At 41.5% G+C, this 11,305-nt stretch overlaps 1 protein-coding gene across 10 annotated transcripts in view; it reads left to right on the top strand.

Annotated features, from left to right (window-relative positions):
- map4k4 (mitogen-activated protein kinase kinase kinase kinase 4) overlaps nucleotides 1-11,305 on the top strand; it is a 158,439-nt gene that overhangs the window by 51,965 nt on the left and 95,169 nt on the right. For all 10 annotated transcript variants that reach the window (XM_072444196.1, XM_072444204.1, XM_072444201.1 and 7 more), the window contains exon 4: nucleotides 6,739-6,864. In XM_072444196.1, the coding sequence (XP_072300297.1) occupies nucleotides 6,739-6,864 (126 nt within the window). The remainder of the gene's footprint in view (nucleotides 1-6,738; nucleotides 6,865-11,305) is intronic.

The raw sequence follows: 11,305 nt of genomic DNA, 5'->3' as shown, positions 1-11,305 counted from the left end.
CTTGCCTCACAGTGAGAAGGTGACGTGTGCTGTTCCTGATTGGGAGTTTTCATGTTCCTCTCTGTTTAAGACAAGATAAAATAACCCTTTAATGTCCACACATGGGGAAATTCTGTTGTTACAACGCAGTAGATACAGGAGGACAAAAAAACACTCTTAATAGAAGAACTCTTATAAACAAAACAAAATACTCCTCTCCTCGCCTCGTTTGAGGCGCTTACCTCCAACTCTCCAGATTCCGATGCACCTTAAAGCTGTTCGAGATAACCTCTCACCACCTCTTTGTCTCCATGGAGGTGTTACGTGCCATGGACGGTGACACATGAATTAAAGATGGTATTTTAGGCCCAGCGCAGAGTAGAACAAACATTTATTAGAAAAGTGAGCAGTTAATATTGAAGGAAAAGCAGATTTATTCTTACAGAAAATATTCAATAAAAAGCTTTGATTATTATTTTATTACCTCAATTTGTTTAATTTACATATTTAATGAAAACCACTGGAATCGCGCGGCCTCGAGTGTGACTGGGAGTGTGACTTCCCAGTCACATCCATGGAAACAGCACAGAGTCATTGAAAGGTCATTTTCCCATTTTATTGTTGGTAAGTTATTTTATTACTTGGTTTACTGATTTTTAAATGAAATATAATGCACAGGCGGGCGAAATATAAATATAATTACAATTTCAAAAGATTTTTTCTTCCAAAACGCACCAGACTTAATACCGTTATTTATATTTCATTTAATGCTATTTTCCGTTTATTAAAAAAAAATGATAATAATTTATTTTATTTATATTGTAGAAATCAATAATCTAAGTGCGGCGGATCCGTAAACCAAGTAATACAATAACTGTGGCCTAAGCATATGGTCTGAAATGGCTTTGAAATTATTTTGTATATTTTAGAGGGAAGTTTCTTTGGAGAATTGGAGATATTAAGTCTAATATTGCAGGCGAGTTCTACATCTGTGATGTTTATTTTTTCCATAACTGCAGGTTTGATTTGTAGGTGTTTCAAAAATATTTGTTTAATATGAGTGGGTGTTGGGTGTGAAGTCAGGGTTGTTCCACAGTGGGGTGAGGCCAGATGGGGCAAGTGTGGAGTTTGTGATTTGGTGACATGTCCACCAGGCGGTCAGAGGCGGCGGTTGTAGCGTTAAAACGGGTGTGTTTGATTTGTGAGAAATGGCATGTCAGCTATATTTGGTTCTCTGCATAATGATTGTTCTGTTTATAGCCATATAATATCAGATTGGGCGCGGTTAGTCCATTTGTAAATGGTTGTAGTTTGTACTATTGTAAATGTGGTGCTTCTAGTCGAGTTTTATTTTTTTCCAATTGAAGTGAGTGATAATGGAGTCTTGTGGTGACCATGGGGTGGTTTGGGATCATTGAGATTAAATAGTTCATTTTTAGTAAAATTGTCATCTTTATTGCTGCTTTCCTGCCAATTATGGGGGGAAGGTTTATCCATTGAAGTAAGTCTTCTTCTATTGTCTTTAGCAGTGGTGTGAAGGTGACTGTTGGTGGGATGCCACTTCCCATTTGGTGTTATGTAGTGGGAAGATGGATGATTTATTTTAATGAATTGCATAATCTTAGATTTTTGAAAACATGGATGATATGTGACATAATGCTTTACTGATTTTTTATGTCAACATTTCCTGTCCCACCGTGAGATGGGACGGTGTGTAAGTTTGGGGTGGGAATGCAGTTTTTGTTTTCTTTCTGTTATTGTTTGTGAATAGTGAGGATATGGTTGGCCATCCGGCCCTGGGGATTTATTCTTTTGCATTTGATTAAGTCTAGTTCTTTTTCAGTGATTGATATTTCGAGAGAGTTGGGTTGAGTTTTGGTCAGAAGATGTTATCAAGGTGCTTTATGTCTCCTTGATCTGGGTCCAGATCAGATGAGTATCATTTTTAGTACAATTCTTGAATAATCGTGTTTATCTCGGTCAGTGAATTGGTTAACGCGCACACGCGCACATGCGCGCGCACGCGCAATATTAGCCACCAGCACCAGTAACTCTCACTTGGAACATACCTGCAATACTGGAGCACCACACACATTTCTCGTGTTCCTTTTTCCTGATGTTGCCATCACTTGGTGTTGCCACATCAACCACAAGGTGAGGACGGAGACAGAGCCTGACCAAGTGTGTCCTACATCATCTCATCATAAAAAGTCACCTTGAGCATTAACATTGTTATAAATATTTGTAAAACGTCAGAACAGAACATGTCTGGCAAATCTAGTCTGATGACTTTGCCTTGTCTAAATTAAACCCTGTGTCAATTTTTACAACTGTTTACATTTATCAATTATGTTGACTCATTCCTGGTATAGGTATAGACAAACCCAAACTAATGTCTTGCCCACCCAATCAAAAGCTCCGCCTCATCAGTCCACTCATCCAAACTCTTTCTCTGGTGCTGTGGCTGTGGCAGGTGATGGTCCCTGCTCCCTGTGTGCAGCTGAAAGCAGCTGAGGATGTGTACTTTGTGTTTAAATATAAGCCCATAATATCAAAATGACCACTGGTCAGAGACTTCCAGATTGATGGCTGCCCAGCTCAATTAGGTCTGTCCGGTTGCGGCCAAATCTGTTGTATTTATCCATCTTTATTAGGAGTTCACCTGGGGAGATTTGACATTTCTGCATGGCAGCAGACATATAATGAGCTCAGACAATTATTACCTTAAAATGTCTAAGAAACTGAACAAGGACACCGCCTCAAGAGCAGCTAAACTTACTAGCCCCACAACAGCCCCTGCTGCAGCCCATAATGCCTCTGAACCAGATGCCTGAGGATGGGCCCAGTGATCATGGCTCTGCGGGAGATGAACTGCTAACTTTACAAAGGCAGTAGATACAAAGATAGATGCAGCACTGGGGGAAATGCGTGATTTAAAATCAAAGTCGTCCCTTTTTCTAAGCTCGGGTCCTCAACCTGAGGCCCCTGGGGCTTGAGGGTTCTGTGCAGTATCTTTGCTGTTCCTGCACTGCACTTTTCTGGACTGAGGTGTCTGATGTTTTTCCTGGATCTGCTGTAGCCACTCCTCCAGTTTGGGGGTCACTGCCCTGAGTGCTCCGATGACCACGGGCACCACTTCTGCCTTCACCGTTGTTGTGGAATCTCTCTTCTAATGATTATCAAGGTATAAAGTAAAACAATTGGACCGAGTTGTCTTTTCTCAAAAGTTAATAATCAGTGTACAATCTGAATGAATCGCTCCCTCGTGTACGGTACATCGGTCACACTCGTGCAGAACCCTGATCTGGTCCCAAAAAATGATCCATGTTCATTTTATGGATTACAGATCGAGCAGATGGTCACATGACCTACTTCAATAGAACAATTGACATTTCTTACAGGCAGGCGTATAGGCAGGAAGGCAAATTGCACAGGTACAAGAAAACAAAGAAGGCAAAAGGCCACAGGAACAAGGACAGTTGGTCACATTTGCATCAAGTCAGTTCACACCCCTTACTGTTCTTCTGATACAATGCCCAAGTGTAAAGATCAATACTAGGCCTGGCGAGGGCATCGTGGGCCCCCAGGATATCCTACATGCAAGGCCGAGAGAGGTCTTTGATCAAAAGAATCACAGCACAGACATAACAGGAGGCTCCAGCTTTGAACTGGAGACCAGAAGTCTATCACGTCACAAATAGTGTCCAACATCCAGGCCTTCTCCAGCTACTCCCTGAGCCCTTGGTATTTCTCCAGTTGCTCGTGTTCCTTTTTCCTGATGTTCGTCCCAGGGGGGAGATAACGCATAAAAATAGTGGGAGATTGCCCCCCTAAGAGGGAGATTTAAAATCTCATCAGAATTAAAAGGTAAAACCAAAGTAAACACTGAAGTGCGAGCCACATGACTTTGCAGGACACATATTCAACACCATTTTCGGTCCTCTATATGTTTCTGAATTGAACAGACCAGGCAGGGTCACGGCGCCACTACCTTTGCTCACGTCGTTCAACATCATGGTGCCGATTTCATTTTAAATTTGACCTGCGCACTTTAACTTCGCGCTTTGCATTCTGGGACGGGAGTGTCTACAGAGAAACTGCCATGTTATTTATACTGCTGCACTATTTGACCACACCGTTTTAGACCGCGCCGGGTTAAGGTTAGGGTTATGGTCAGGGTCAGGGTTATGGTCAGGGTCAGGGTTAGGGTTAGGGTTAGGGTTAAGGTCAGAGTCAGGGTCAGGGTTAGGGTTAGGGTTAAGGTTAAGGTTAAGGTTAAGGTTAAGGTCAGAGTCAGAGTCAGGGTTAGGTTTAGGGTCAGGGTCAGGATTAAGGTTAAGGTCAGGGTCAGGGTTAGGGTTAAGGTCAGGGTCAGGGTTAGGTTTAGGGTCAGGGTTAGGGTCAGGATCAGGGTCAGGGTTAGGGTCAGGGTCAGGGTCAGGGTCAGGGTCAGGGTCAGGGTTAGGGTCAGGGTTAGGGTTAGGGTTAAGGTCAGAGTCAGGGTCAGGGTTAGGGTTAGGGTTAAGGTTAAGGTTAAGGTTAAGGTTAAGGTTAAGGTCAGAGTCAGAGTCAGGGTTAGGTTTAGGGTCAGGGTCAGGATTAAGGTTAAGGTCAGGGTCAGGGTTAGGGTTAAGGTCAGGGTCAGGGTTAGGTTTAGGGTCAGGGTTAGGGTCAGGATCAGGGTCAGGGTTAGGGTCAGGGTCAGGGTCAGGGTCAGGGTCAGGGTTAGGGTCAGGGTCAGGGTCAGGGTCAGGGTTAGGGTTAGGGTTAGGGTTAAGGTCAGAGTCAGGGTTAGGGTTAGGGTTAGCCATGAGGCTATATGGCGGTTCCTGAAACTGCTGGGCCATTTGACCGCGCCGCGGCTCTGCAGCCACGGCATTCTGGGACAGAAACACGCCCTGCAGCGTAATCACAACAAACATGGCGGTGCCCATGTCAGCTGTTCCCCCGCTCGCCTTCACTACTAAAATAAAGGATAACGGCGTACAAAAGGTTGATTTTAGATTTTTCGATTGAAATATCTTAAAATCGGGAGATTTAGTCTCTCCCCGATCGTGTTGACAGGCCCCTTTCAGTAAGAGGACAGCTGGGAGGACGGGACAAAGCCTGACCGAGTGTGTCCTACATCATCTCATCATAAAAAGTCACCTTGAGCATTAACATTGTTATAAATATTTGTAAAACGTCAGAACAGAAAATGGCAAATCTAGTCTGATGACTTTGCCTTGTCTAAATTAAACCCTGTGTCAATTTTTACAACTGTTTACATTTATCAATTATGTTGATCGGGTCTGGCTATAGGTTTAGACAAGAATGGGCATAACCCACCCAATCAAAAATGCACACTCCGCATCAACATATTACATTGCTCAGTCAGTCCATACACATGGCAATTGTTTGAACCTTTCTCTTTGTGCTTGTGGACTGTGCGTGTCCTGTGTAAGCGCAGGGCTTTTGGTTCCTCTGTGATTCATGGCTGGAGCTGAATGCAGATGTGATTTGTGACAAAACTGAGACACCAGTCGACTCATCTCTTCCTCTGGTGTTCTCAGGCGGCAGGTGACGGCAGGTGACGGTCCCTGCTCCAGCTGAGGATGAGGGCTTTGTGGGAGACTTGTGTTTTAATATTAGCCCATCATGTCAAAATCCTCCGGGATGATGCTGCTGGTCTGTCAGGCTACTGTCAAATCTGTTGTATTTATCCATCTTTATTAGGAGTTCACCTGGGGAGATTTGACATTTCTGCATGGCAGCAGACATATAATGAGCTCAGACAATTATTTCATTAAAATGTCTAAGAAACTGAACAAGAAGAACACCGCCTCGAGAGCCATGCTAGCAATGCTAGAGCTAAACTTACTAGCCCCACCACAGAGCCACAGCCCACAATGGCTCTGAACCAGATGCCTGAGGATGGGCCCAGTGATCATGGCTCTGCGGGAGATGAACTGCTAACTTTACAAAAGCTTTAGATACAAAGATGGATGCCGCACTGTCGGAAACATGTGACTTAAAATCTAAGCCTAACAAACTGGACAGTCGAGCCACAGCAGCCTAAAAGCAAATGTCTGGTTTCTACCAGACAAGCCAACGTGGCAGAAGGAACAAATGAACTGATCACATGGATGTCCTGGAGAATCGTAATCGCAGAGACAATCTGCGGATTGTCTATGTTCCTGAGGACACTGAAGTGAAAGATGTGCTAAGTTGTATGGATGCTTATATATAATATCTAACATTTTAAACAAAAACTGGGAAAATCAAGCTTGACCGTGACCGTTGCTCTCTGGCTCCCAAGCCGACCCTGAACCGCTGCCCAAGACCTATTATACTGAAGTTTCACAATTTCAGTGATAAACCGTGCGTTATGGCCAGACCAGACATAACAAGCTCCACATCTTCAACGACCACTCTGAGAGAGCGGTCAAGAAATGCAAACATTTTGCCCAAGTGAAATCTGAGAGAGAAGAAAGTGGATTAAGCTTTGGCGTGTGGATGATCTGAGCTCAAGAGCCAGACAAACCTTTAAATATTTACTGTATGTCATCTTTAGAGTCAGCGATTGCAAAGTCAGTGGTGTTTGTTACAGCAGTATTTTCATGTGAAAAATGTGTCATAGTATGAACCCTTTATTGGAGTAAGTTGTATTGACATGTTTATTTCTGACTAAAACATCATTCTACTAAAAACGATCACAGAAAAAATACTAATAAAAAAATGTTATTCAGACGTAACTCTGATTGACCTCTTTGTCTCCAGGACGAGGAAGAGGAAATCAAGCTGGAGATCAACATGCTGAAGAAGTACTCGCACCACAGGAACATCGCCACGTACTACGGAGCCTTCATCAAGAAGAGTCCTCCTGGACACGACGACCAGCTCTGGGTCAGTGCTTCTCGAACTAAATTTACAGATATTTTAAGGAACATTTAGGTTTAAATTGGATTAGATTATTTTTCTTTGTCCAAGCAACAAAAAATACAGTAAATATGATGCAATATCTCTATTGTTTTTAGCCTTGAAATGCTTTTGACTACTTTTAGCTTGGTTTCTCAAAGGACATTTTTATATCAAACAAAATTACACTGGGATCTCTGCCTATATCTGCCTATATCTGCCTATATCTCTGCCTTTATGTAATTATAATATAATATATCATACAAATACAAGTGGGAAGTGAAGTTCCGGACCTCGACTTGTGGTAATGTTCTCAAACTTGACCTCAGTGAAAGTTTATTAGTGACCCCTGAGATAGGTGACATTATCAATTCTAATTAAACTGTTTTATTTGCACACAGTGACACAGCTTTTGTCTGAGGCTCTGTTACTGTAGTGATGTTACTGATTTCCTCTTAATAAACAACTCATTTGATGTTTTTCAGTCAGGTTTTAGACCTCATCACAGCACTGAGACTGCTCTTGTCAAGGTGACAAATGACATCCGCCTGAACACTGACACGGGCAAAGCCTCAGTCTTAATTCTGTTAGATCTGAGTGCTGCTTTTGACACTGTCGATCATGGGATCCTCTTACAGAGACTAGAGGACTGGGTGGGCATCACTGGCACTGCCCTAAACTGGTTAAGGTCCTATCTGGAAGACAGGAAGTACTTTGTTGAAATTGGTAGCTGTGTCTCAGACCACATGACCCTGACCTGTGGAGTGCCCCAAGGGTCAGTCCTGGGTCCCCTTCTGTTCAACCTCTACATGCTGCCGTTAGGTCAGTTGATACGCAGTGAAAATGTGTCCTATCACAATGATGCAGACGACACTCAGATCTATGTTTCACTATCGGCAGGTGACTATGGACCAGTAGATTCACTCTGTCACTGCATCCAACAGATCAGTTTGTGGATGCAAAACAACTTTCTCCAGCTGAACTCAGACAAGACTGAAATAATTGTTTTTGGCCCACAGAAACAAAGAGAAAGTGTTAGCGGTCACCTCCAGAGTCTCGCTCTAAAACCTACAAACCAAATTAGAAATCTGGGGGTAATAATGGACTCAGATTTGAACTTTAATAGCCACGTCAAATCAATAACATCAGCAGCTTTTTACCATCTAAAAAACATTGCCAAAATCAAAAATATAGTGTCAAAACCAGATTTGGAGAGACTTATCCATGCGTTTGTCTCCAGTAGATTAGACTGTAACGGCCGCTCACTGGTCTCTCCAAACGAGCTGTAAAACAGCTGCAGTTCATCCAGAACGCTGCTGCTCGGGTCCTGACTAGAACCAGGAAGTATGATCACATTAATCCTGTTCTCAGGTCTCTGCACTGCTCCCTGTGGCTCAGAGAAGAGACTTTAAAGCAGCTCTGCTTGTGTACAAGTCTCTCCATGGCCTAGCACCAAAGTACATCTTGGATGTGTTAGTGCCATATGAACCATCTCGGACTCTGAGGACCTCAGGGACCGGCCTCTTGCTGGTGCCCAGAGTCAGGACAAAACATGGGGAATCTGCGTTTCAGTTTTATGCAGCTAAAATCTGGAACAGTCTTCCTGAAGATGTGAGACAGGCTTCAACTCTGACAATGTTCAAATCTAAGCTAAAAACAGTTTTGTTTAGCTGCGCATATGACTGAAAGGATTTTTTCTTTGCACTCTTCTCTTTTGTTTGTGATTTTATTAGTTTAGACAATCAGTTGGATTGATAATTTTTAATTTAGTTAATTTTATTGTATTTCTGTTTCTGTAATTTCTTTGTGATTTGAATGCATTTTTCCTGCTGTGAAGCACTTTGAATTGCCTTGTGTATGAAATGTGCTCTACAAATAAACTTGCCTTGCCTTGCCTTACTGTAGTGGTGTTACTGTAGTCATGTTACTGTAGTGATGTTACTGTAGTCATGTTACTGTAGTCATGTTACTGTAGTCATTTTACTGTAGTCATGTTACTGTAGTGATGTTACTGTAGTCATGTTACTGTACTGATGTTACTGTAGTGATGTTACTGTAGTGATGTTACTGTAGTCATGTTACTGTAGTCATGTTACTGTAGACATGTTACTGTAGTGATGTTACTGTAGTCATGTTACTGTAGTCATGTTACTGTAGTGATGTTACTGTAGTGATGTTACTGTAGTCATGTTACTGTAGTCATGTTACTGTAGTGATGTTACTGTAGTCATGTTACTGTAGTCATGTTACTGTAGTGATGTTACTGTAGTCATGTTACTGTAGTGATGTTACTGTAGTGATGTTACTGTAGTCATGTTACTGTAGTCATGCTATTGTACTGATGTTACTGTAGTCATGTTACTGTAGTCATGTTACTGTAGTCATGTTACTGTAGTGATGTTGCTGTAGTGATGTTACTGTAGTCATGTTACTGTAGTGATGTTACTGTAGTGATGTTACTGTAGTCATGCTACTGTACTGATGTTACTGTAGTCATGTTACTGTAGTCATGTTACTGTAGACATGTTACTGTAGTCATGCTATTGTACTGATGTTACTGTAGTCATGTTACTGTAGTCATGTTACTGTAGACATGTTACTGTAGTGATGTTACTGTAGTGATGTTACTGTAGTCATGTTACTGTAGTGATGTTACTGTAGTCATGTTGCTGTAGTCATGTTGCTGTAGTCATGTTGCTGTAGTCATGTTACTGTAGTGATGTTACTGTAGTCATGTTGCTGTAGTCATGTTACTGTAGTGATGTTACTGTAGTCATGTTACTGTAGTGATGTTACTCTAGTCATGTTACTGTAGTCATGTTACTGTAGTCATGTTACTGTAGTCATGTTACTGTAGTCATGTTACTGTAGTCATGTTGCTGTAGTCATGTTGCTGTAGTCATGTTACTGTAGTGATGTTACTGTAGTCATGTTGCTGTAGTCATGTTGCTGTAGTCATGTTACTGTAGTGATGTTACTGTAGTGATGTTACTGTAGTGATGTTACTGTAGTCATGTTGCTGTAGTCATGTTACTGTAGTGATGTTACTGTAGTGATGTTACTGTAGTGATGTTGCTGTAGTGATGTTACTGTAGTCATGTTACTGTAGTCATGTTACTGTAGTCATGCTACTGTACTGATGTTACTGTAGTCATGTTACTGTAGTCATGTTACTGTAGACATGTTACTGTAGTCATGCTATTGTACTGATGTTACTGTAGTCATGTTACTGTAGTCATGTTACTGTAGACATGTTACTGTAGTGATGTTACTGTAGTGATGTTACTGTAGTCATGTTACTGTAGTGATGTTACTGTAGTCATGTTGCTGTAGTCATGTTGCTGTAGTCATGTTACTGTAGTGATGTTACTGTAGTCATGTTGCTGTAGTCATGTTACTGTAGTGATGTTACTGTAGTCATGTTACTGTAGTGATGTTACTCTAGTCATGTTACTGTAGTCATGTTACTGTAGTCATGTTACTGTAGTGATGTTACTGTAGTCATGTTACTGTAGTCATGTTGCTGTAGTCATGTTGCTGTAGTCATGTTACTGTAGTGATGTTACTGTAGTCATGTTGCTGTAGTCATGTTGCTGTAGTCATGTTACTGTAGTGATGTTACTGTAGTCATGTTGCTGTAGTCATGTTACTGTAGTGATGTTACTGTAGTGATGTTACTGTAGTGATGTTACTGTAGTCATGTTGCTGTAGTCATGTTACTGTAGTGATGTTACTGTAGTCATGTTACTGTAGTGATGTTACTGTAGTGATGTTACTGTAGTCATGTTACTGTAGTGATGTTACTGTAGTGATGTTACTGTAGTGATGTTACTGTAGTCATGTTACTGTAGTGATGTTACTGTAGTGATGTTACTGTAGTGATGTTACTGTAGTGATGTTACTGTAGACATGTTACTGTAGTCATGTTACTGTACTGATGTTACTGTACTGATGTTACTGTAGTCATGTTACTGTAGTGATGTTACTGTAGTCATGTTACTGTAGTCATGTTACTGTAGTGATGTTACTGTAGTGATGTTACTGTAGTCATGTTACTGTAGACATGTTACTGTAGTCATGTTACTGTACTGATGTTACTGTACCGATGTTACTGTAGTCATGTTACTGTAGTGATGTTACTGTAGTCATGTTACTGTAGTGATGTTACTGTAGTCATGTTACTGTAGACATGTTACTGTAGTCATGTTACTGTACTGATGTTACTGTACTGATGTTACTGTAGTCATGTTACTGTAGTGATGTTACTGTAGTCATGTTACTGTAGTGATGTTACTGTAGTGATGTTACTGTACTGATGTTACTGTAGTCATGTTACTGTAGTCATGTTACTGTAGTGATGTTACTGTAGTCATGTTACTGTAGTGATGTTACTCTAGTCATGTTACTGTAGTCATGTTACTGTAGTCAT

This window comes from Eucyclogobius newberryi, unplaced genomic scaffold (assembly GCF_026437365.1).
Source record: "Eucyclogobius newberryi isolate DKJ021-1_F unplaced genomic scaffold, fEucNew1.0.hap1 SCAF_14, whole genome shotgun sequence".
Classification (NCBI taxonomy): Eukaryota; Metazoa; Chordata; class Actinopteri; order Gobiiformes; family Gobiidae; genus Eucyclogobius; species Eucyclogobius newberryi.
Note: the sequence above shows the minus strand (reverse complement) of the source record. Positions and strands in the feature narration are given on the sequence as shown.